Source organism: Suillus plorans (genome assembly GCF_016647745.1).
Source record: "Suillus plorans strain S12 chromosome Unknown HD556scaffold_69, whole genome shotgun sequence".
Classification (NCBI taxonomy): Eukaryota; Fungi; Basidiomycota; class Agaricomycetes; order Boletales; family Suillaceae; genus Suillus; species Suillus plorans.
Genome location: NW_024537453.1, coordinates 141,901 through 166,799, shown reverse-complemented (window position 1 = coordinate 166,799; position 24,899 = coordinate 141,901). Strand labels below are relative to the sequence as shown.

Here is a 24,899-nt window from a genome sequence, read left to right as displayed (position 1 = left end):
ATTCCGGGACCAAGTTGATCGAGATGTGGCCGTCTTTGTCCAACATACGAGTAAGAATTCTGACACGCTTTTGTCTTTACATTCACTCACACCCTTTCAGGCGATACCCTGGATCTCGGGGATATAGCTTATGCAAAGGGCGTAGGGCTGAATACCAGTAAACAGTGCCTACCACTGACGCGGACGGAGATTCTCTGCCAGATTACGGATTGGATCAACAGCAGTGGAGATGCTGCTGAACGTGTGCTGTGGCTATCTGGGCCCGCAGGCACGGGCAAATCGACTATCGCTCACACGATTGCCAAGTGGTCCAACGATATGGGAGTGCTTGGTTCATGTTTCTGCTTCGACAAGGCCCAAGAAGCCGAGAAACACCACGAAAAAGTTTTCTCCACCATCGCTCGTGACCTAGCTGATCGGGATCCAGAGATGAAACGATCTTTGGCGGGTGCGGTCAAAAATTCCACATCACTCAAGAACTCCAGAGATATTCTCCAGCAGTGGGAGAAGCTCCTCGTGGAACCACTGAAGAAATTCTCTAGGTCGAGCGTGGGACCTGTCTTGATCGTGATCGAGGCGCTGGACGAGAGCGGCGCAGTAGAGACGCGACAAGACCTTCTCCGCATACTTGCTGGCACACTTCAGAACAAAGGCCTTCCAAAGATCACAGAACTCCCATCCAACTTTCGGATTCTCGTTACCTCTCGCCCACTTCATGATATCGAAGATGCATTTCACGGCGCTCAGCATATTCTACAGTTATCCATGGACAAGATTCCAGCAGCAGTGGCGGAACGCGACATATCTATATTTGTATCTGACAAGCTACAAAGGCTGCCGCGTTTTGGGAACAAAGAGTTTACAGATCTCGCTGCGAAAGCCGACGGACTTTTCGAGTGGGCACGTCTTGCATGTGAATACATTATGAAAGATCTTCCCGGTGTAAGCCCAAGGTCTCGCTTTGAAACTGTTGTGAACCGCGATCCTGGGAAATGGACGGACAAACTGTATGATATGTATCGGCTTATTTTGGCAGAAATCTGGCCACGACATGAGTATAGCGATGTCGAGTACCAGGAAGCACTAGCGGAATTTCATTCCGTGATGGGACAAATACTCAGCACGGCTGAACCCCTCCCGTTCGATTCCCTCAACGCCATGCGGGACTGTTTTCCAAACCGCAATACACATCACAAACTGGACATCGTACGACGTATGGGATCTCTCCTCAGTGGCACAACGGACTCATGTATCCCAATCAGACCCCTTCACGCATCCTTCCGAGAGTTTCTCACAGACAAATCATTCAGCAGGGACTTTTTCGTCGAGGTGACGAAGATGCAACACCACGACTTAGCGTTGGCGTCACTTCGAGTGATGGAACATGGCCTCCGCTTCAATATGTGTGATTTAGAGTCATCATACCTCCCTAATTGCGAAGATATCGGACTGCCTCAACGAATCAAAACATCCATTCCCTTACATCTCTCCTATTCCTGTCGATATTGGGCTACACATGTTCAAAAAACGGACTTCGACGATGAGCTTGCAAAGGCAATTAGATCATTCTTCGACGACGAGAGACTGCTATTTTGGATTGAAGCACTCGGACTTCTCAATGCAATCAGAGGTGCTATTATTGTGCTTCCACTCGTTGCCAAGTGGCTGAAGGTGAGCACATATATGAGGCAATGTCGGACGAACAACTCATCAATACAAACAGGGCCATTTTGAATACAAAGATTTACAGTCCACCACGATGGATGTACAAAGATTCATTCAAGTGTTTGGCGGCATGATTTTGCACAGCACGCCGCATTTGTATTTATCAGCGCTGCCATTCTCACCCAGCAACTCCACTATGGCTACGAATTTTACTGCAAGGTTTCCGAACAACCTTCATCTGGCATTTGGCCGTGATTTGAACTGGATGGTTGCCCAGACCGTAATCAGTGGGCACTCTGGAGCGGTTTCCTCACTCGCGCTCTCACCGGATGGTACTCGCATCGTGTCTGGTTCGCACGATAAGACTGTGCGGCTGTGGGATGCATGGACGGGACAGCCATTGGGTAAGCCCTTGGAGGGGCACACTGATTGTGTTTTGTCAGTCTCATTCTCACCGGATGGTACTCGCATCGCGTCTGGTTCGGATGATAACACTGTGCGGTTGTGGGATGCGGCGACGGGACAGCCATTGGGTGAGCCCTTGCAGGGGCACACTGGAGCAATTTTTTCAGTCTCGTTCTCACCGGATAGTACTCGCATCGCGTCTGGTTCGCAGGATGACACTGTGCGGCTGTGGGATGCATTGACGGGACGGCCACTGGGTGAGCCCTTGGAGGAGCACACTGGAGCGGTTTGTTCAGTCTCGTTCTCACCAGATGGTGCTCGCATCGCGTCTGGTTCGCACGATAATACTGTGCGGCTGTGGGATGCAGTGACAAGAAAGCCATTGGGCGAGCCATTGCAGGGGCACACTGGAACGGTTTTTTCAGTCTCGTTCTCACCGGATGGTACTCACATCGCGTCTGGTTCGGAGGATAACACCGTGCGTCTGTGGGATACAGCGACGGGACAGCCGTTTGGTGCGCCCTTGGAGGAGCACACTGGAGCGGTTTGTTCAGTCTCGTTCTCACCAGATGGTGCTCGCATCGCGTCTGGTTCATCGGATCACACTGTGCGGTTGTGGGATGCGACGACGGGACAGCCATTGGGCGATCCTTTGGAGGGGCACACTAGTTGGGTTCACACAATCTCGTTCTCACCGGATGGGACTCACATCGTGTCTGGTTCGGAAGATAATACTGTGCGGCTGTGGGATGTGGGACAGCCATTGGGTGAGCCATTGAAGGGGCACACTGGAGTGATTTGGTCAGTCTCATTCTCACCGGATGGCACTCGCATCGCGTCCGGTTCTTTCGATAAGACTGTGCGGCTGTGGGATGTACGGACGGGACAGTCATTGGGTGAGCCCTTGGAGGGGCACACTGATCGGGTTTTGTCAGTCTCGTTCTCACCGGATGGCACTCGCATCGCGTCTGGTTCGGAGGATAATACTGTGCGGTTGTGGGATGCAGCGACGAGACGGCCATTGGGTGAGCCCTTGCAGGGGCACACTGGAGCGGTCTGTTCAGTCTCATTCTCACCGGATGGTACTCGCATCACGTCTGGTTCATCGGATAACACTGTGCGGCTGTGGGATGCAGTGACAGGACAGCCAGTGGGTGATCCTTTGGAGGGGCACACTGGTTGGGTTCACTCAGTCTCGTTCTCACCTGATGGTACTCGCATCGCGTCCGGTTCTTTCGATAAGACTGTGCGGCTGTGGGACGTAGTGACAGGACAGTCATTCGGTGAGCCATTGGAGGGGCACACTGATTGGGTTTTGTCAGTCTTGTTCTCACCGGATGGCACTCGCATCGCGTCTGGTTCGCAGGATAACACTGTGCGGCTGTGGGATGCATTGACGGGACGGCCACTGGGTGAGCCCTTGGAGGAGCACACTGGAGCGGTCTGCTCAGTCTCGTTCTCACCGGATAGTACTCGCATCGCGTCTGGTTCGCACGATAAGATTGTGCGGCTGTGGGATGTAGCGACGGGACAGCCATTGGGTGAGCCATTGGAGGGGCATACTAGTTGGGTTCACTCAGTCTCGTTCTCACCTGACGGTACTTGCATCGCGTCTGGTTCTTTCGATAAGACTGTCCGTTTTTGGAGTGTCGTGAAACTGCAGTCATCCCCCGAATCTACAGAGCCAGATCCCTCCGCATTCTCGCTGCATCGAAACGCCATACCTCTCACCGAAGAAAGCTATATCATGCCAACCGGCGCTTGTAATGATCACCTCATTTGCTTCTCATCCAGCCTGAAACACGCCCTGCCCAACCCTGACTGGCCCGAACGTACCCTTCACCTTAATTATAATTCGACCCCTTTCCTGCTGCAGGTTGATGGATGGGTGATGGGCTCCGATCGTCGGCTCCTTTTCTGGGTACCTCCCGCTTCCCGACATGCATTTTATACTCCTTTGACTTCATTGGTGATCCCAAGAGGAGGTGTCGAGCTTGATTTGAGTTGCATGGCGCATGGGACACACTGGTCGAGTTGCCGAGATGCGTGAGTTCTTAGTATTTACCATTCGTCCTCGCAGTTGCTAACATCGAGCCTTCTAGCTCCACGTAACGATAGTTTTATTGCTGCAATATCGAGTGTACTGTTTAATTCTTTGATTCCTTGTCAATTTCATATCTAGCGCTGAGCACGAATTCATGATTGTCCCACTGCACGATGTGCTACAAAGTAACTGGATGAAATTGCTGATTCGTGGGAGCATCCGCTGAAACCTAATTCGAGTTGGTACTTCATATACAACTGTACAGTACCAGATCTCTGACTGAGAAGCCCGTTACTCATGAAATATATTTGTTTCGGAATACAACAATGGTTCGGTGATGTTCGCAATAATTCATAAATTCTGTCAGTCCCCGAACCTCGAACCGACTGCGACAACTTTATAATTTTTGATAGCTATACAGTTTTCCAACAACATGGAAGTTTTTGGCTTCGTGGCAGCTGGCCTCGTGTTTGTCTGAACAAGGATATGAGACCCCTCTTGTTAAGAATGGTACTCATCCCTGGACCTTTCATTGCATTTTGGAGTCGGGTACTTATTAACAAGTGACACAGCATGCTTATAATACAACTGATAAGTATTCTGCAGGAGGGGGACTCAATCATCGACGTCCCACTTCGGAATTGGCAATCTAGGTGGCAGTTTCCTCCATCCAGTGGCTGCATTGGCAACGGAAGGAACATCCTTTACGATCACCGACTGCCCCGGTTTGTAGTCGCATGAAACACCCGAACTACTGGAGATAGACTCTCGTGAGTCAGCTGCACAAGCTCTGATTTCCACCTCGATAATAGCATCTGGTTGTGAACGTTGAGCAGCGCGCTGCTTGTCTGATCGCAGGGAGTTCTTCAGAGCATCGATAAGAGATGATTGGGATGAAGGAGAAGGAGCTAGTGAGGACTCCGATGAGCGAAAGATTCTCCCAGCCGGACTCTGTCAAAAACCGTCAGTAAGAGTACAACTTACCATGCAAAAGCGATGTGCACCTTTGGACTATACTGGACGCTCGACCGATTCTTGGAAAATGACGGGCGCTTGACCTTCAAACGCAAACGGTTAAGGCGACTGATCTTGTTTGTAGCCGGACCAGGTATTTGATCTTCGGTAAGGGATGTATCGCTGAACGTAGTGAGTGTATGGTCGCCTTTTGCGTCGGTGGCATTATTGGTGGCATCCGACTCGACGCAAGCGTCTCCAAAGGATGAGAAGTCAGGAGGAAGGTGCAAGCTCACGTGCGGGGGTGCGATAGATTTAGGCTAGATAACTTGTCGGCGAAGATGAGAGAGGAACAGAGAGGGATGCTCACCATTGATTTCTGTTAATAGGACTAATGAGCCTAACGAGGTTCTGCACATTTATACTGCCCATGTCATCCATACACAGCCAGTGGACTATGCAGGTACCTGACGAGCCACGAAATCCACAAAACACAATAGTTGTCCCCTCAGTAAATCCAGCAGCCATCGCCGTCAAAGGAAGGCTGAAGCAAAGCAACACAAAGCGGGTTAGAGACGAGGTAAACAAGCCTAAACAATGAGTTGACATCATACCGCGACTAAGTTACAGGCCTCACTGCGAGCCAGTTGGATAGTTGACTTGGCATCACGAAGATTCCTCTTGTGATGCCAAGTCGACTGTCCAACCTTGTTCACTCTTTTATCGAAGCCGTTGCCGATTTGGGGCCTCTGTAGGAGTAGATGACGGTCATTGTCTGGCAATGTCAGTTCACATCTTCTGATCACCAGTGAAGCGTCTAAAATTCAAAGACATAGTAATAACACATTATCCCTATGGCCATACCAGAGCCCCATGGTCGGGTCTGAAGGGGAAAAGGACTATGTACTTCAGCTTCCAGCCCTGCAGTTGCGCCATAAACTCACTCATAGTTCTTGCGCAAATTGGACCCCCGGTCAAGGACTACTGGTGAACAAACAGCCACTTTCCATATGCTGTTGGATACGTCGCATGTACATGTACGAATGTATGACTTGTTCAGCTCCGAACCGGAGGCGATACATACAGTGCGGCTTGGAAGCTGGCACGGACGCCAATGGTTCGGGAGTAGCAAGAAGTACTAGTACTCATCCGCCCTCGTTCCTCTTCGTTGAACTCCTCATACCAGTTTGCATCACCTTTCCTCGCGTCTCCATCCTCTGCTGATATCCCCAATTGAGGGCTATGCCGCCCTTGCTCTGCTCATGGGTCCGCTGACAAACACGGAAATGTTTGGTATGTATATTCTCTTCAGTCGACACTGATTCTCGTACTCATTTCTTCAAGGCGATATCTGGAGCTTGGTTGAAAGAAAACAATATCCCCACCATTTGTGGTGTGGACACACGCGCCCTCACCAAGAAGATACGGGAGAAAGGTTCCATGTTAGTCAGGGCCCGTGGCACGATCCAAACTCTGAAAATCTCGTCTCTGCAGTATCATTATCGGCTCCCCGAATTTCTAAACCTACGAAACCTCGTTTTCACCCAAATTCATCCGCCGCTCCTTCGCCACGATCGCAGTCTCCCGCTCCCACTCATGTTGCATCTCCAATAGCTACTTCTCACTCGAGACGTCTAAGTGCGTTAGGCCAGGGCGTGTCCGTAAGAGATGGCGTCTCAGTCCCTATATCCGAGGATCCGGAAGAGGACAAGTCACCTTCGCCCGCGCTGTTGAAGCATCGCGTCCGTGAGCCCGTTTTTTACTCTCCTCCCGCAGAGTATCCCCCAGTCCAACCTCGAGCTCGTCCATCAGTAGTGCAGCCACCTCTGCGGCGCCCATTAATCTCAGCCCCATCCGATACGTGATTTTTTATAGTACGTATCACTTGCCCATCAGATTCGCAGATCCACTCGTTTCCATTGACCATATCCACCAATCAGTCGCTGCATTGATATGCCATATCTACTTAGGCACAAGTTGATCGCTCGGAGCTCTCGTGTCGAATACATCCAATGTTTATACCTTGAAGAAAATTCTGGCTATCGAGTGCATTCAGCAGCTGGTCGGGCTCATTTAAATCGTTGTAAAGAATAAAAAATATTCTTTGAGGCGACATGAAAGGATCAGCCACGATGTGAAATTGCACTATCCGAGAGATGATGCTCTTGCTCAACGTTCAAGCGTGGTTTTGTTTACTGCTAGGATATTACTGGTCAGTACGATCGACGGGCCCCGTACTACAGGCCAATACGATACAAATCATGGCATTGGTTTCCCTTCGAGTCAGATCTGTAAAGTCTAGCCGCGTGCTCCACAATCGGCAGCTCGTTCACGAATGCAACTGCAATGCATCCTTGATGTATCCTTTGACTTGAGAGCGGAAGGATCTGCGTTACCGGTAGTAAACACTTTCGTCCAGAGTCAAAGTTACATGCCAATCGAGAGTCTGAGACAGGAAGGTCAATTCTGATATGTTCTAATAGTAATGTACATTGCAACTGGATCTATTAGTGAGGAGGATGTCGATGACGAGGAAATGAGAGCAATTGTTACACCAGTATCACACTGCACGGCGCTCGAGCTCGGCCATTCTTGCTCGCATTCGGTTCAGTTCAGCCTCATACTCCCTCTCCGCTTCCTCCCTTTGCCTCCTCTCTTCGTCTGCTCTCCTCTCTGCCTCGTTTACTTTCCTCTCCGCTTCCTCTCGTTGCCTCCTCTCTTCCACTCTTTGCCTCCTCTCTTCCTCTTTTTGCCTCCTCTCTTCGTCAACCTCTGCTTGACGTTGAGCCCGTCCCTCCACCAAACCTTCCATCCTCAACTGTAAAAACAAATAAGTAAACAGCCCAACCAATCCCAAAAAAGAACACTCACCCGGTGCACCTCCTCCTCCTTCGCCCTCCTCCTCTCCTCCGTCGCATTCTCAAAACGCGCCCACTCGGCGCGATACAGCTCACATACTGCCTCAACACTCTCCGCCTTCCTAACCTCCTGCCCACAAAAGCGAGAGCGCCCCTCGCTCAGCGTTGTCTCCCGGCACCCAGGAAAAAGCGTCTTGAGCGCCTCCCAAACAGTGTAGGCATACCAGTAACACTGGTATTGCCACAGATGATAAGTTGGAGAATGCTTGCGGAGCACGCACAACAGCACGGATACTTGCATCGCCGAAGGACGAGCAGGAGCGGAAAAGTCGAGGTGACAAAGGTACTTGTGCTGGCCATATCGGTTAGTGAGGTATGATTCGATTGCAGAGCCGTTGTTGGGGGTGGTGAAGATGGAATCGTGGGCGGGGGTTGCAGATACGGAGGGGGAGACTACGGTTGATTGGCCAATGCCAACCGATCTCGACGAGCCATTGCGATTATTATTCTCTGTAGAATCCGGACGAAATGTCCTGTCCAACACTAGGATAGCGACAGCGTGGTGTTGCGTCGGATGGCGGAAATGGAGGAGCAAGAATTCATGTTCGACGCTGGTGGTGCATTTGCAGCAGACCAAGCGTTCGAGCTCGCACTGCGAAGAAAGCTCGTTGTTCAAGAGCAGCGTGTGCCAATCTCCTACGTTGTTGTAGCTATCGCCCAAGGTGAACACCCCAGGGGCGTCGGTTGGGGATGTCATGAATGGGTGCAGGATCGCTGCGAGGAAACCGCGAACGCTGAAACGCTTGACGCTTTTGCTTTTGAAGGCCATTTCATTGCCTTGGGTGTCGACAAGGGTTGGGGCACGAGGCAGAGAGGGTGAAAGGTGAGTGGCTCATGTGTTTGGGAGAAGCAGCCTGAGCGTGGTCACCCTAGTACTGTCAATGTCATTCAACATGCCCCGTAGCAACAGATCTAATCGGGCATTTGATTATAAGTTCTGCGCCACGACCATCAGAACACACAGCCCTGCTCCCACTCAAATTCAAAATCCAGATTCATGGCCAAGATGCCGTACCGTACGTAGGTGATAGTAAATGCAAAGAAAACAAGTGCGACAAATAAACGCTTAAGAAGCTCATCAACGAGCAAGATGATAGGTTTTGCAAAATATACCGAAAAGCAAAAAAAGCGGAATTCTGAGCAACTGCATCATCACTGGAATCAAGCAGCCGTTAACTTCTCTCGCGAGAAAGACCGTTATGCGGGCGAGTCTTATGCCTGAACCCAAGGTTGAATATGACGTTGCTTCTTGGCCAAACCCATTCTATGGTGTGGCGGGACCCCCGGTCAAGGACTACTACTAGTAGTGTCTCTGTGATGGATATAGATCGTTAAGTTGAAGTTACATCCGGCGGGATCTCTATACTTTGAAATAGAATACGTATAGCTACAATATTTCTAGGGTCCTAATATCCGGTACATTGTGAACAGAAGCAACGCCTTTGACTTGTGCAATGATATCACGATCTGACGCGATCCTCTTATATTCTCCACCGCGCTGCTGTGCGAGCAAAAATGCACCGAATGGCTGCCCAAGGCGAACGATCAATCGTAATGCTCGTGAGTGACGCTCCGAATCAATCCGCTCTTGTCTAGCAGAACGATGCGAATGATCTAACGGAGTCCCGGGATCGGACATATCTTCCACGTCGTTATCGAAGGCAGGCTGCTCTGCAAAGTCAGGCAGCTCGAGAAGACGACGATCCCATGGACGGACAAGCAAGAATGTCTGTCGAGTGGGCCTTGTCCAAGAGAATTGAACCAGCGCCTCTTGGGTGGTGATCAATAGGTCACAAAGCCCATCCGCCTTCACTCCGTACGTAAAAGGAGTTTCCTGGGCTAGATCCTGCCTCCGTCTGACTTCTATGACACGGTGCACTATGCAAGGCAGGTGCAGTCTGCAGTTCGCGAAACGAGCAGCGCTCATATTGTCAAGCCGGTCATAAAAACTTAAAGCCAATTCCACAGTCACAGGATGACGCAGGGAGGAGATGGCCATCTGAATCTCGTCTTCAGATAAAGATGGGAGGGCACATGGAGGAGCTGCGTATGATGAAATGTTGGCTGGAAGACAACTGTTGAACGTGGATGGTTGTCCGACCCAGTCGAGGGCTGTAATGTCGCCCGATCGAGCCACGATCTCCTGCAGGAGCCGCCCGAGCGCATTTTCCTTATTCTCCCCATAAAGGATAGGCAGCTGGATGCTGAAGATACCAAACAGTGAGTATGCAATGTCTTCTCCTACAGTAGTGATACGCGTAGATGCCCATTTGAGTTTCTCTCGGGCATCTCTCATCCCCGGTTGGAAGGCAATGAGGGCGCGTGCATCTACGCCCGTCGCATCCTCCAACTCATGCATGATCTCGACAGACTCCTTGTGGTTGTGGGAGTCGTTGTCGAGATATAAAGTCCAATCCTGTCGGTAGAAGAGAATGACTCTGGGAGCCAGGAATTCCGGGACAGTCCATCCTCGAGTGTTCCAAGCACTCTTTGCCAGTGCGCCAGACTTGGACGAAGGCGGAACATCAGAGAGGTAGACGATCGTGAGCGCTGCGTGATAATACCAGGCGAACATGGAGTTGAGCGATTTTTGGAGCTCGACATTATTGTTCTGGTCGATACAACACGAATCAACCCACGCCCAGTGAAACCCTGCCTCGCGAGCTTTCTTGCAGAACAACTGCAACTTCCTAAGACCACCGGTCGCCTCCAACTGGTACACGACCTTGTCCTTGATGTCTTGCAGTAGCGGTTCCTTTCCTTCCCATCTATGCGATAACATGACGCAACCAAAGTATTTGGCCACTACATCTGCGATGATCTCCCTTGAGAGGTCCGCATGCTTCATAATCGATAAGAAAAGTTGCTTGTACTCTGTGGTCGTTTTGAAAGCGCTTATCTGCGTTTCTCGATCACATAGAAGCCCAGTAGTGGTGTCAAGCAGACGAAGCGGGGCGGTGTCAAGCTGATCATTTATGACCTTTTGAATCATACTATCTGCTTTAGAGGGACTGACATACTGCTCGCGCAGCTCTGAGAAAAGTTGAGCATCTAAACAGTATGTTACTTACTAGAGCTTACTTCGTATCTGCATATCGTGAGCATTGTCCAATTTGGCAAGCATCGTTGTGAGGGCCTCGATAGCTTCATCATAGCGTTGTGCGCCATGAAGCGCAGTATGTTTCAACCGGTATCCAACGTGCGACAAAGGGTTCAGATCAATTACCTATGTATGGTCGAAGTGAGCGTTGGCCAGGAAACTGCTTGAACAGATGTCATCATACCTTTTGCGCGTCAAGAAGCACTTCCTCCCACAGTGATTTTTCCAAGTTTGCCATACTACGGTTTGCAGAGACTTGAGCCTTGCAATCCAATGATATGCGATATGAGATGGGGAAGGCGTAGGAAATTAACATTAAAATACCTTTGATTCAGGCCAAGCATCGTTGGGTACTGCCCACGCTGAGATCATCTTGTCGGAAGCTCCACTGAGGATGTGCTTGCCGTCCACGGAGAAAATGATGCATCCTACCCATCATGAGTACCCAAGCTGGAAGATGGCAATGACTCGTCGATCTGAGAGTCGCCAGAGACGAACACGCCCGCCATAGGATACAGAAGCGACGAGTGTGCCCGAGGGATGGATGGCAATGGAGGAAATGCCCGATATGTGTCCCGTCCAAGGATCACCGACCTGCTTCCAAGTTATTGTATCCCACTCCCATATGGTCGGATCATTTGCATCTCCTGCTGTGAGAAGGCGTGTGCCATCAGGCGTCCACAGGAGTGAAAAGTTGTATGAAATCTGGCCCTTGAAGTGTGCTACACGTTCCCTCGTATTTGACGTATAAATTTGAATGTCGTTGTATGTTGCAATCGCAAGAAACTCGCCGGACGGTGAATACTGAACGCGGCGGACGCAACTTCTACACTCTATTGGGTTTCCTTGTAGCTGCCATGTCATCTTGCACCATAGCTTGGTCGTGGTGTCTTCTGAACCACTGGCCAGTACTGTTCCATCGGGAGAAAATTCCAATGTGTAGATCCGATTAGAATGAGCTTGTGTGAATTGTGTAAGAAGTTCGCCAGTTTCCCCGTGCCAAATGATGAATGTTCCTTTCCGATCACCACTTGCTATTAATCGCCCATGTCGTGATACCGCCAATGTCGCCACCCTATCACGATGTCCCTCCATCTTCTTCAACATAGCACCTGTTCTCAAGTCCCACAGACAAACCGTCTTGTCATATGAACCTGTGACCATACGTCGGCCATCCGGGAAAACTGCTACAGCGCGTATAGCATCTGTATGATCTTTATACGTTCGAAGAGGTGTGGTGGTTGGGATGAGCTGAGACATTTTACCGGAGGTTGATGGTGTTGAGTATGGCCGAGGCGCCCGGACTGGGATAGAGTACCGAACAATATACCCTAGTCAGACCTATCGAGGGACTGTGGGTGTGCACAGGTGCGAGTACTGCATAGACGCCCAACTTATTCATCTTGAAGACTGAAAACGGAAAGGTGCAGTGACGCAGAAACGAGAGCCGGCAGCCGAATCCCGATTATTGAACACATGATATGACTTACTTGAATATGTTTGAATTTCTCTTTGTTTGAATCTTCATTGCAGCGACTCGTCTCTTTGTCGGGCACGTACTACATCGGGCTGTTGTTTGAATTGGGCTTCTCACATTTTCGGAACAGTGAGTACACCAAGTTACTGCAATATTGTTTATGTCATGAAGTCTAACTATTCCTCAGCGAACAAATATTGAGACTCCAGTTTCACAACGTTAACGATTTAGATGTAGCTCCTCCACTATGGCAGCGCACCGCAGAATCTTAACAGCCAACACCCCCGGCATCTCTTTGCAGGCTTCCCTCTCCCATCCCACCCAGGCCCAGTATCCTCCACTCACTGAGACGGCCCGTTCTTCAAAGCAATACTCATAGACTTCGTCCCAGGGAACACTCCCAAAGAAGTCATTCCCAGGGTCATACACTGTTTGAGCCTCTGTGCATACGTGGCAGCAGCCTACCCCGCTGCACAAACCAAAAAGTTCAAATACGACACGCTCCTTCTCATGGTCAGCCTCATTTTCAACTGCGATATTCGCCTCTTTCACCAAGGCTCTTAGCATTGCTGGTTCGCATTTTTTGGTGCTGCCGAAGGCCGTTGCGAATCATGCAACGAAGCCCCTCTGGACTGAGACCTTTCATGAGGTCAGTGCATCTTGGGCTTATCAACCGGCAGAGAGGTAATGTTGCTAATATACTTGCGCACGTGAGTGTAAGCCTTGGGGGCCAACGCGAACTTCTTCAGATTCGAGGACCTTTCCCGGCCATAGCTTCGTCATTTCAGCAAGGTCAGGTCATGCGGACTTCCGGAGTAAAGAGTCGGCCTGGCACTGGACGTTGTTGAACTCGAGCCTGATCTGAATGTGCAAGGTCTGCGTCAAACAATGCTCATCTGCGAAAATCAATGAGTGTGACTAATTTGAGTGTTACTATACGAAACAGGCTTTGAGCTTGTTCTTCACAATCACCTTGGTATACAGCAAACAGCCGTACATGCAACGCGAAGTCCAATCTTCAGGTCAGGGACTGAGGCTCCCACGCTAGGGCGTGGACCGCAAACCCCCAGCCCAACCCTTGTTCTTAGCCTCTCACTCGCAAAATCATTCACTTTTCTTCCTATCAAGTCACCATGTCTACTAACGAAACCAAGGAGATCCAACACATTGCAGCCGCTGTTCGCGTACTCAGAGAATCAGCACCTGATCCTACAGCTAACCTCGCCGATGTCGAAAAGTGGGGAATGATGACCGTCGAACTCCTGGTAAGCTCTGTTGTGCCTCGCCTGCTTGGGTGTTCATTGTTGACTGCTCACTTTTTCCAAGGATCGCCTTCGTGCAAGGCGACAGCACCTCTTGCCGTTGACAACCGTGCAGTCTCTCATCAGCCTCTTCCATGATCGAGTCGATAATAGACAAATTATCGAATGGCTTCGGTGGGGCGAGTCTTGGATGCCGAGAACACTGATCGCTAGGGTAGCTCCTCCATTGTCTTCCATCGAAGACGAGGAAAATGAGGACGAAGTTCTTCCTGCCCCAAAACAGTCGCTGTTGGAATTTGCAAATTCGCCGCATGCGACAAGTACAGGCAAAAGACGAGCTGCGACATTGGCCATCAACAGAACGAACGATCACTGCATCTCCTCTACTTGCAATAGTATCGACAAACCACAGGAATCAAGCCAATATTGGGCAGGTGATGACGGAGAAGACGAGGTACTAGAGAGCGATGAAGATGATCGTGATCGTGATCGTGATCGTGATGAGGAATACATTGAGGACGAGAAATACGATGAGGCTGTAGAAAACCCTCCTGATATTCATCTTGCGCCTTCGATCCTTGCTGTTGGAGACCCTCCTCGTCGTCTGACACGTTCGGCTGCGAAATTACAACAACTATTGCAAGCTACTACTCTCCCTGCTGCGGCTAGTAGAGAAAAGGTTCGTTCTGATCCATCTTTGTCTCTTGCAAGTGAATTTTTATGTCACCCTTTTGCTTCCAGTCTCATGTGCCATGTGAGCGCCCTACTAAACGTGTTCGAATGGATTCTCCATCTAAGCGATCGGTCCGCAAAGGCCAGTCGATCCGTGCTCTCATGGAGAGGTACAGGCTTTGTGAACCTCGAAAAGTATGTTATTGACTTATCGCTCTGCGTTTGCTGATGAATATGCTACAATCCTATGCTTTCAGGTCCGCTTTAAGTGCAAACCATGTCGAGTAGCACAACGGACTAAGCCTTGCCTAACGGTGGTACGAGGTGCGACACTGCTGGATTGCTGTGCACGGTGTGTCATTGACCACAGCAAATGCAACTGGAGCCATGGGGAGCGCACAAAGAATCTTGGTAGGTCGTAATTGCAGTCATAGTTCATTCACCAATGTCACCCTTGTCTTACTCTGCAGTTTATCGCATGAATCCTTGTTCGTTCTATGAGCCACCTGATACCAATGCTTCATCGCAGGGGCCTGCCACGTCCTCTGATTCTGCTCCTCCTGCTTTCTCCCACTCTGGTTCTGGCTATATCCCACCTACTAGTGGTCCACGTCGTCCTTTGCCTGGGCCTAAGTTAACGAGGGCGAAGCAAGCCAACGATTTGCACCCTCCTGCACCTCCTTTCTCTCGACCGCATTTTGGGAACAGCCCTTCTCCTTTTCCTATCAGCCCGTCTCCTATCGCTACTACTGAAACACGGGTGAGTCCTCTCTTTCTTTCTCCACCACCTGCGACGCAAGTTGATATGATTATCAAGGAATCTAGTGAAGCTGGTAGTGCTGCTCAGTTCTTTGATGAAGGTGCGATTGTCAGAAATACCATGTCGAAGATGTAATTAACGTAGATGGGTTTATTGATAAAGTTACTGAGATGCCACCCGCCCACTCCTATATGGATGCTGAGGCGCAAGTCCCTTCTCCACATCCTGAGGACGATGTCCTTTATCGTACTTATGCCAATCACGATTTTGCTTCCCTTGGCTTACCTCCCGAGCTCGCCAGCGTCAACTTGCGAGCAATAGAGGATGCGCTATCCCCTATGCTTACCCCACCCGCCTTCTCTAAACGGATATTTCTCAACACATCTGGTGACCTCCCTGCGATTGCGACGTTGCCACGCTTGCCTAGCACAATCGCTGTCAGGCTTAGTGAAGTACAATTAATGGATCGATCCCGTCAATATTTCAACCGCTTACTTATTAACTGGGCAAATCTGAGCACGGTGGCTACGGATCTACGCACCACTGCGCACAACTTCGAAGCTGTTCGCAGGCGCTGGTACGAGTTGCAGGTTGCCAAGGTTCAGAATCGGGGGTCTGGGGAGGGTGTTACAAAGCCAGGGGTTGAAGAAAGGAACACCCGTGTTCGCAATCACTCATAGACTATGTTCCATTGAACCATGGTTTCATGTTCTGCATAAGTTTGAGGCACGAAAACGTACGTAGGAGACAATATCTACAGTGTCTAAATCTTTTCATGACTCCGAGTCATATTTCTTCCTTCCTATCACATTTTGCAAGGTCAATTCTCCTCGACTACACTCTTGTTTCGTCGTACCCACTCTGAGTCATTGCCCTTATTCATGAAACTTGAAAGTCATATATCCATTAAGGACCTACTAAGAGCTGCCTAGAAGGCAGTCATTATTTCAGTAACAACCTTGAGGAAAGATAACACACCAGCAGGTGGCCGCTGGACAACAAAATGCAAGCATCTTTCGTCAAGTAGACTAGTAGAGAAAACTTCAGACAATTTGGAAAGGGGTAATAGTGGTAGTTGGTGCCCAATGAACCTTAGCATATTGCTCTCGAGGTCACGACTGTCCACAGAGAGTTTTTCGACCTTCCCAAGTATCAGATCAACAGCATCTGATCATGATATTACTAGATTACTCACATTCCACAGTTGGAGAGAGTCAGCCGCAAAAATGTCAAATTCAGGCCTCTTCTCTTTCTTGATCAATTTTTTGAGGTCACCAACTGTGACTGGACCATCAGTGAACCCGTGAGGAAAGTAGATAGCAATAAATAACAATATATAGTACATAATCACAAGAACTAGCATAATTTTGCTATCGACAATCACATTGTTATGTTTGGCCTTATAGAGGAAAGACGTGTCCCTGATTATCGTATAAAATTTTATGAAATGCCATAACGAAAGGGAGGTTCACAACTCCGAAGCATCAAATAATTGACATGAAAATATAAAGCTTTACAATGCTTTATCTAATTGCAAAATTTACATGATATCTGTCAGAATGATACTACCTGGAGTAAGTTAGACAGAACTACCGAAAGCGCCAGCATGACAGATTGCCTGCAACAACCTGCCATTTTGTCACCAGCACCAAATTATTATCATCCTCAGCACTCATTTTGTGAAGCAAATTAATTTTATTTATATTTAAATACTACATATGTAGCTACAAGACAAAAAGAAAACAGGGAAAGATAGCGGAGAGATGAATGAAAGGAGGGACCAAGGCCAGCAAGGAACCACGAGAAAAGGCCAACAAGGAAGGAGCCACAAGGAAAGGAAAGGGAAGGACCACCATGAATGGCCAGAGGAAGGAACCATGAGGAAAGGGAAGGACCACCATGAACGGCCAGAGGAAGGAACCATGAGGAAAGGACGGACCACCATGAACGGCCAGGAAGGAACCACGAGGAAAGGAAGGGCCACCACGAACAGCCAGGAAGGAACCACGAGGAAAGGCCAGGGAGGAACCACCACGAACGGCCAAGGAGGTCCACAAGGAAAAGGCCAGGGAGGGATCACCACGAATGGGAGGAACGAAGAGGCTGAGTCGAGAGGTGGTGGTAGTAGCGGTGAAAGAAGGATTGAAAGGAACTTGCGTGAAAATTTCCGTCCTGCGCAAACAATGACAAATCAATTTCAACCACTTGCGCTGGTCACATGATTTGAGGTTGTCCGAAAATTCTAAGGTAAAATTTGAGGCTAAGGTGATAGTCACGTGCATGATCTTGGATGACATTGTAATTCACGCAATATTTGAACCAATCTATATAGTTTTGTAAGTCAAACATAAATGAGGTAATATGATGTTGCTCAACAAACGGTACCTAATTACACTATCATACCTCGCTGGTTGAAACTCTCATAAGAATATAAATTAGGTTACAAGTGCTAACAGTTCTTTCCACGATAAAGTCTTATATCACTTGGTAGTTTAAAACATAAATGAAGGGATATGGTATGAGTCAACAAATATAACTTAACTATGCTATTGGATATTGATTGCTGCAACGGCGCAATGTTGTAATCTTGTCGCAAACTCCTCGTGGTAAAATGAATTTTCAGAGATTCATGGCTATGTACTGATAACTAATATTTATTGCTGTATACATAGGTATATTCAGCCGTAGCATAATGATATCATCTTATACTTCCCACGGCTACAAAATCAAGGACTCATGAATTCACTGATGACGGTGCATGCATGGAATATCGACTGAGAAGATATGATTGAGGTCATCACCTAAGACCAAACCATTGAGGTAGATAGGCTGCAGTTCTGAACACACTAGTATTGAGACCTAGGAACAAGTTATGTCTGTTCTGTGCTACAATTACAAATATTGTCCGTTTCAGATTTTACTGGTCATTCAGTAATCCTAAACGCTGTTCCCTACATGTGACATAATTTGTCACATTAGTCATCTTTTTACTCCTGTGATCGTACCATGACTACGTCCGAGAGCCATAAGGCATCATTAGGCTGTCCTTCCAGTCAGGGAATTCCTTCTGTATTCAATAAGATGTCACAGGAAAATGATCTGTGTACTATTGGTCGGAAGTGGCGCCATTTAGCTGCTTCCACCATACCTACCACTCTACTCCATCCAATATTTGGCCAGTTCATCAACGACTGTGAAAGTCATGAGCCGACAAAAGAAGATAATGACCTGGTCATGGGTTTGTCAGAAGCCATGTGGAACTTCTTTGATGATGAAGAAAAATGAGTTTCCAAGTTCCGGGAAATTCTGCAGAACCATCATATTGACCTTATTCCCTCGAAAATTGAACATACGAAATACAAGACCGACAGTGATATTCAGTACAGGGGCTTTCATTATGCAATCCTTGAAGCCAATAATGAGCTAGGGGCTACACATTCCAAACCCCACATGCAGGCCATTTCATATTACATACGGTCCACCCAGCCTTTAGTGAGGATGAAGCATAGTAGATTTCCCTGCATCCTGATTACTCTCTTTGGTAAGTTCCCAAGTGTTGTGCAAGTGGTGATGCACTGATCACTACTCACAGGGCCCCACATTGATTTCTCAGGTGCTGTGTGGATAGAGTGTCCTACTATCAGGTGCTTTCAGCTGCTTTGCCCCTCCTGTATCATCACACCGACACCAAAATGTGTACGTTCATTGCACGCCATATTGGTGCATTCAGAAAAGCTCTTCGGTCCCTGAATGAATACTACAAGACCATGGATTCAAATGCTAGTTCACCAACTCTTGATCAAAACCTCAATCGTTTTATCGCATTTCCATTCCAGCATTCTTACACCTGCATTGAGACATTGTCGATGCTTCGTTTCAGATACATCTGCCAAATGGATGATACAAAGCTGATCTTTGCTGCCCAGACGACAGATGAGAAGAAGGTCTGCATCAAGTTTGTCCGTTGCTACTCGATTGATGCACATAAGCTGTGTGCTTCGAGGGACTTCGCTCCAGCGCTGTACGGCTTTGATCACCTGCATCAGCAAACCACAACTTTTCCCACAGGAAGCACAAAATTCGTGTTCCTGTGCAGCTAGCGACAGACTCTACAGTTCCGCCAGGGTCCCAGCACACTCAAACCACAAAGCATCCAGCCGCTCACAGTTCTACATGGCCTACAGGACTGTGCAGCACAATTCAATTTGTATACTATTAATGTAGTACTTGTAGTACTTTGATGATTCAATTAGTACAATGTGTTTCGAAATTTTTCCTAAGTCCAAACTTGAAATCTCAGAGGCAGCTAAGTCCAGAATTCATCATTTTTCAAAGACCTTGTTCATTTTGAACGTTTAAATTCAAACACAATCATTATATTACAATAAGACAACATCTATTGCGCAATACATTTGAATATTTATATACTACATGCGTGGTATAATGGTAAATAGACGCGATAGGGTGGGCATTCAGAAAGTCTTGTCTCCGAGTCATCAATCCAACTGGACCTTGATGTGATGACATCCAAGCGATTCTATATTTATTATTTGACGTTAGCGCTAGTACCAGTGTGACAGTTGTAGGAACTTACCTTGAAAATCACTTGGCATGCGTCCATGATGAGAAAGACCATGTTTTTTGAACACAATCCGCATGTGGCCTATTCCTACATCCGCCTTGGCGAGTTTTTGCTGTGAAATGTCGGATTTATGCTTCGAGAGACTGGCCATGACTTTGTGTTCACGGAGCAAGCAGTCAGCAAGCTTCTTCTCTGCATTGAAAACGTCTCGTTTGGCCCTTGCGAGGTCCATGATGAGGTTCGCTTCAAGATCATCGATATCATGGATTGTCTATAAAATGTTAAAGAGCATTGTCTCGTACATAGCAAACAACTTACCATTGACCCGATAGCATCCACTACTTCATACAAGTCAGAAATAGCACCGGATGGACACAGAGGGTTAATGCCTGCATAACAATGAACGGGATGGTGTGAAGTTGATGAGATATTACTTATATTAAGATGGACTGGTTTGCTGTTCGACATGGCGCATAGAAAATGTGTTAGTAATACTGCAGTGATTCCGAAAATGAAACTTAACGTTCTCATGATTTGGCTTACATCCAATCTATCTATGTCATACCAGTGTCCGTCGTGCGGCAAAAGCAACTTCCAAGATCATAGCGCTGTTGCTCGACACATGAGCCAGCCCCGCTCTGGCTGTAACAGTTGGCTAGAGGATCTCATAAACTTATGTTCTGCATCCGTTCGTGCCACCTCCATGGATATGGACCATGAACCAAATATTCCCGACTTGAACTTAGACGTTGACCCCGAGCTTGATGGGCCTGTATTTGGACATCCAAGTTGGGATGAGGAATTTCAAGGTGATAGTGGTGAGGGTGATAGTCAGGTCAACGAGCTAACCGACTCAGGCTTCATAGACTGGTATCCCGAACCCCCTCAAACATACAGCAGGGGCTATACATTCCTCGATCTGTTTCATTCTGATGAGAACAGTGTGTACCGTGTCACAAATCATTATTATCCGTTGAGTGGCCGGAAAGAGTGGGAGGTTGCATCGTGGTTACTATGTTCAGGGTTGGCAAAGATCGACAGCTTTCTTTCACTTGAGATGGTCAGTTTTAAACTTTTTCGTTGCATTCACGGTTCTGACAAGTATCCCGTTAAGATAAAAAGTCTTCCGTTATCATTTTCGTCAGCCAAGGAACTACGTAGTCGAGCCGAAACACTACCCAGCGGACCACGCTGGTTGTCCCAAGTCATCCCTACAGTACATCCAACAAAATCGCCTGTCATTTTGTATTGGTGTGATCCCCTGGAGTGCATCGCGAGTATTTTAAATCACCCTTTCTTTCACGATCGGATAGATTTTACGCCTCGCAGGGTGTATACTACAGCGCAGCGATTGTGTCGCGTGTACTCTGAATGGATGACTGCTGACGATGCATGGAACATGCAGGTGCGTTTTTTCTTTCTTTCTGCATTGCTGTACTTACTTTTTTCAAACAGTCAGCCCTGCCAAGAGGTGCAACACTCCTTGGGACAATTTTGTCATCTGACAAGACCAATATCTCCATGATGATGGGTGACAGAGTCGCACATCCCCTCCTCATCAGCCTCGCTAACATACACATGTCCACGCAGCTCAAATCATCATCTAACACTTTCGTTCTTACCGCCCTCCTCCTGGTACCGAAATTTATCTATAGAAAAAATGTATGCAAGGTGTACTCGAAGATCGCCTAATCCACAAATGCTTGAATATCGTGCTACGTCCTCTCAAGCAGGCTGCTCGTGAAGGAGTCATGTTGTCTGATCCTGTTGGACACAGTCGATACTGTTTCACACCGCTTGCAAGCTACATTGTTGATACTCCGGAGGCCATGATGCTGGCTAGCGTTGGTGGGAAAACCTCTCCGGTCACTATGGCCATGTATAAGCAGTTCGGAGACTCTTTCCGCCATGAGCCCTCGGACCAAATCAACTACACTGGCCCAGCTGCGTGTCATCCGGACAAGGGCTGATCCGAACGATATCGAAGCATTCTTTCGTGAAGCCCAGAGGTTTCGCTTAAATGGCGTATCTGAACCATTCTTCGAGGATTGGGTGCTTTCTGAACCATCTCATTTCCTTACTCCTGAGACACTCCATCACATTCATCGAGAGTTCTATGACCACGATGTGAAGTGGCTCGTTTGTGCAGTGGGGGACGCTGAACTTGACTTTCGCTTTTCTGTGCTACAGCCCGTCACAGGGTTTCGCCATTTTCACGGCGGCATTACAAAGCTCAAACAAGTTACAGGGCATGCTCAGTGCGACATCCAGCGCTCAATCATTGCAGTTAGTGCAGATGTGGTTCCTAGCGCCGTGATCACTGCCATTCGAGCTCTAATGGACTTTCGTTATCTCGTGCAGTCACCTCGTATTGACGATGTCGATCTCAAGCGCATTTCTGCAGCTCTCAAAGTGTTTCACGCCAACAAAGACTCAATTTTAGCTGGTGGATTTCGGCGTGGTCAGTGTAGTGCAGTCATTGATAACTGATATATCCTGAAGATTGAGCTTATGCAGAGCATAGTTCCGAGTATCCGAAACAGTGGAGTTATCATGCAATGGACCGCTGACACTACAGAACATGCACACATCACCAAAATCAAGGATCTCGCACACTCGAGCAACAACCACGACTATGATTCACAGATCTGTTGACATCTGGACCGCGCTGACAAATGCCGTCGCTTCGAACTCGCCATGAATCTGCTGGACAACATGCCAGGCTCGAAGCAGCAGGTTGACACAGATCATGGTGATGCTGTTAATGATGACGTTGATTTTGATGTCGACGACAATCATGACATCCCAGCAGAGCTTCTTGCAACCATTGGATGTCCTGGCCATTCACGCCCCATCACCAATCACTTTGCAATTGCAAAGCTCCTCCAGTACAGAGAGGTGGGGACAGTCCCTGTGCCATTGCGCTCGTTCTCTGTCAGACGCACATCATTTCATCTCGCCTATGCCCCATCCATCAGAAACATTTCTGTTGACGACGCTGCTCTCAAATTTGGCCTTCCCGACCTACGACCAGCCATCACTGACTTTCTCGGTCGTGAAGCTGTGCATGGGCAGGATTTTGTTCACACCATTGGGGGGGCTAGGAGAGCTAGACCTACTGCTCCACTTTCATTCGAAAAGCTCCAAGTCTGGTTCAAGTTTCGATTGCAGGATACTGATTTTCATGACGTTAGTATCATACGGCTTGCCCAGACCCTGAATTGTTCACCACCTTCTGACATCTGGACCTGCAGCCGGTATGATCCGGTCATCATTAACAACGATGCGAAATGCGCATGGCCCATTGATGGTCTTCGTGGTACGTTCTGCTCTTCTTCCATACTTCCTATTTTCATTATCAAATACCAGGGCACACTGTTGGTGAAATAAGGCTTATTATGCATCCTGTTGGCAAGGCTGGTACAAATTGGTCATGGAAGGACTGTTTCCTTGCCTATGTTTATCACTTTGACTTCGTTCCGCAAGGTAGAAGTGATCGTGAGCTGAGTATGCAACTGCATGTACTCAAACAAGCGATGCGCTCAAATGATACTCGGGTAGGTGATATCGTACCAGTCACGCAGCTTAGGGCACCTGTCAACCTTGTACCTCGTTTTGGTGCAAGCGTGGACCATTGTCTCACCCCATATAACAGTATGGAACATTCTTCAGAATTCTGGCTTAATAAATACTGGGATAAAAACACATTCCTCCCACTTTCCATGTACTAGCTTTTGCAGATAGCTGTATCGTTTTTTCACTTCACGCTATTTTCAGCATTAATCACTATTGGTTAGAAGTCATTTTATTATTAGTTCACCTGAAACGCTGAGCTTTGTTGGGCACTATGCGGTGCATGATAAGCTCTCCAGCGGTCCCACCCTTGTCATAATTAGTGTAAACGCCCAAAAAATGGCTTTCTTTTTCAGGACAGTTGACAACGGAATTAAACTCTCTTCCCTATTGTCCATCCCCAACATCAGCGATGTTCATGCCAAGAACAAAATCACCTCTGACGAACTCAATCGCTTGGTTACACACGAGGATCCACCAGAGGCATCGCAACCGCTAGGACACTTGCTGTCCCACATCTTCCAGCCTTTCAAAATCCCTCTCCCCGATGTATCCGACCTTGAAATTCCCCTTAGAAAGATAATTTATCCCAATGAACATGTCAGATCACAATACCAGGGCTTATCGCCAGATTCCCTAGTGCCACTGTACGACACTGCAACTCGCACTTGGAACTGGGATCTTCCAGTTAACCCTCCTGGAGATGAGTCGGACTCAAATACTGGGAGTAGTACTAGTGGCACTCCAGTGAGTCCGGACCCAGAGGCTGCAGGGAGTGTGACTTACGAAGAAATCGTCACATCCTTTATAAACGCTCTTGCTGGCTGCTTATCAGCATCACAGCCCCTGCTCGAACACGAGTGCTATGCAACTCGCACTTGGAGCGCAGCCAGTGCTCACAAGGTGTTGCCTGGCAGCAACATAAAGCGTAAACCTGATCTTGTCCTCTCTGATGATATCACAGCAAGATGGGGAAACATCAGGGTATCCGGCGAACTGACACACAGTCCTTACAAGCCTGCAATGTGGCTTGGGAAGGCTGCAGACACCCACGCCTACCTCATGATGAGTGAACAACCCTGGAGGCACTTCGCGCTCATCTTATCATTCACCGATGCATATCGCCACCTCAGAGTCCTCATGTACGATCACTCTGGTGGCACTGTATCTACTCGCTTTGATATTTATCAGCAACCAGATCTATTTTCTCATATTATCGCTGCCATCAATTTCGGCAGTCTAGAATGTGTTGGGTACGACTCAACGGTCTCCTTCACGAAACATGTTTCGCCACCCCTTTCCACAGACATCCAAGTCTATCGTCCAATCAAGAATATTCCTGCGCGACATAGCAGTTCAGCAGACCCTGCTGCTTCCACCTCTGAATCCTTCGCTGAACCGCTTGTTTCCGAGAGCCCATCAGAGTCTGATGATCACCTCGAGTCTGTAGTCTCTGATGCCTCTGCCTTTGAGGAACACTCAAGCAA

General features: G+C 48.3%; 9 protein-coding genes across 9 annotated transcripts; 4 read left to right on the top strand and 5 right to left on the bottom strand.

Moving 5' to 3' along the window:
- The first annotated feature begins 3,639 nt into the window (after window positions 1–3,639).
- On the top strand, window positions 3,640–4,236 carry HD556DRAFT_1404074 (uncharacterized protein). The gene is made up of 2 exons (XM_041303914.1): window positions 3,640–4,116; window positions 4,173–4,236. The coding sequence occupies exons 1-2, from the start codon at window positions 3,818–3,820 to the stop codon at window positions 4,180–4,182; spliced, it is 309 nt and encodes a 102-aa protein (XP_041155602.1). The 5' UTR covers window positions 3,640–3,817; the 3' UTR covers window positions 4,183–4,236.
- A 177-nt stretch (window positions 4,237–4,413) lies between these two features.
- HD556DRAFT_1404072 (uncharacterized protein) lies at window positions 4,414–5,637 on the bottom strand. The gene is made up of 3 exons (XM_041303913.1): window positions 5,439–5,637; window positions 5,119–5,388; window positions 4,414–5,065 (listed from the first exon to the last, which is right to left on the bottom strand). Exons 1-3 carry the CDS (start codon window positions 5,439–5,441, stop codon window positions 4,730–4,732), a joined length of 609 nt encoding a protein of 202 aa, XP_041155601.1. The 5' UTR covers window positions 5,442–5,637; the 3' UTR covers window positions 4,414–4,729.
- A 558-nt stretch (window positions 5,638–6,195) lies between these two features.
- HD556DRAFT_864871 (uncharacterized protein) lies at window positions 6,196–7,152 on the top strand. Its single transcript, XM_041311872.1, has 2 exons — window positions 6,196–6,361; window positions 6,413–7,152. The coding sequence occupies exons 1-2, from the start codon at window positions 6,331–6,333 to the stop codon at window positions 6,931–6,933; spliced, it is 552 nt and encodes a 183-aa protein (XP_041155600.1). The 5' UTR covers window positions 6,196–6,330; the 3' UTR covers window positions 6,934–7,152.
- Window positions 7,153–7,554: 402 nt separating this feature from the next.
- On the bottom strand, window positions 7,555–9,139 carry HD556DRAFT_1404066 (uncharacterized protein). The gene is made up of 4 exons (XM_041303912.1): window positions 9,047–9,139; window positions 7,940–8,975; window positions 7,822–7,886; window positions 7,555–7,779 (listed from the first exon to the last, which is right to left on the bottom strand). Exons 2-4 carry the CDS (start codon window positions 8,753–8,755, stop codon window positions 7,629–7,631), a joined length of 1,032 nt encoding a protein of 343 aa, XP_041155599.1. The 5' UTR covers window positions 8,756–8,975; window positions 9,047–9,139; the 3' UTR covers window positions 7,555–7,628.
- On the bottom strand, window positions 9,022–11,784 carry HD556DRAFT_1538722 (uncharacterized protein). The gene is made up of 4 exons (XM_041309698.1): window positions 11,411–11,784; window positions 11,271–11,348; window positions 11,068–11,212; window positions 9,022–11,019 (listed from the first exon to the last, which is right to left on the bottom strand). The coding sequence occupies exons 1-4, from the start codon at window positions 11,456–11,458 to the stop codon at window positions 9,374–9,376; spliced, it is 1,917 nt and encodes a 638-aa protein (XP_041155598.1). The 5' UTR covers window positions 11,459–11,784; the 3' UTR covers window positions 9,022–9,373.
- A 2,022-nt stretch (window positions 11,785–13,806) lies between these two features.
- HD556DRAFT_1404057 (uncharacterized protein) lies at window positions 13,807–16,138 on the top strand. Its single transcript, XM_041303911.1, has 6 exons — window positions 13,807–14,504; window positions 14,567–14,692; window positions 14,755–14,908; window positions 14,968–15,257; window positions 15,315–15,357; window positions 15,420–16,138. The coding sequence occupies exons 1-6, from the start codon at window positions 14,016–14,018 to the stop codon at window positions 15,935–15,937; spliced, it is 1,620 nt and encodes a 539-aa protein (XP_041155597.1). The 5' UTR covers window positions 13,807–14,015; the 3' UTR covers window positions 15,938–16,138.
- A 794-nt stretch (window positions 16,139–16,932) lies between these two features.
- Window positions 16,933–17,423, bottom strand: HD556DRAFT_1404053 (uncharacterized protein). Its single transcript, XM_041303910.1, has one exon. The coding sequence runs from the start codon at window positions 17,179–17,181 to the stop codon at window positions 16,963–16,965; it is 219 nt and encodes a 72-aa protein (XP_041155596.1). The 5' UTR covers window positions 17,182–17,423; the 3' UTR covers window positions 16,933–16,962.
- Window positions 17,424–19,753: 2,330 nt separating this feature from the next.
- HD556DRAFT_1447947 (uncharacterized protein) lies at window positions 19,754–20,307 on the bottom strand (the record flags this gene model as incomplete). Its single annotated transcript, XM_041307363.1, has 4 exons — window positions 19,754–19,794; window positions 19,852–20,110; window positions 20,158–20,228; window positions 20,274–20,307. 4 exons carry the CDS (start codon window positions 20,305–20,307, stop codon window positions 19,754–19,756), a joined length of 405 nt encoding a protein of 134 aa, XP_041155595.1.
- An 88-nt stretch (window positions 20,308–20,395) lies between these two features.
- On the top strand, window positions 20,396–23,570 carry HD556DRAFT_1434047 (uncharacterized protein; the record flags this gene model as incomplete). Its single annotated transcript, XM_041305288.1, has 8 exons — window positions 20,396–20,899; window positions 20,954–21,244; window positions 21,295–21,474; window positions 21,495–21,605; window positions 21,784–22,314; window positions 22,342–22,489; window positions 22,562–23,158; window positions 23,209–23,570. 8 exons carry the CDS (start codon window positions 20,396–20,398, stop codon window positions 23,568–23,570), a joined length of 2,724 nt encoding a protein of 907 aa, XP_041155594.1.
- Between the last annotated feature and the right edge of the window lie 1,329 nt (window positions 23,571–24,899).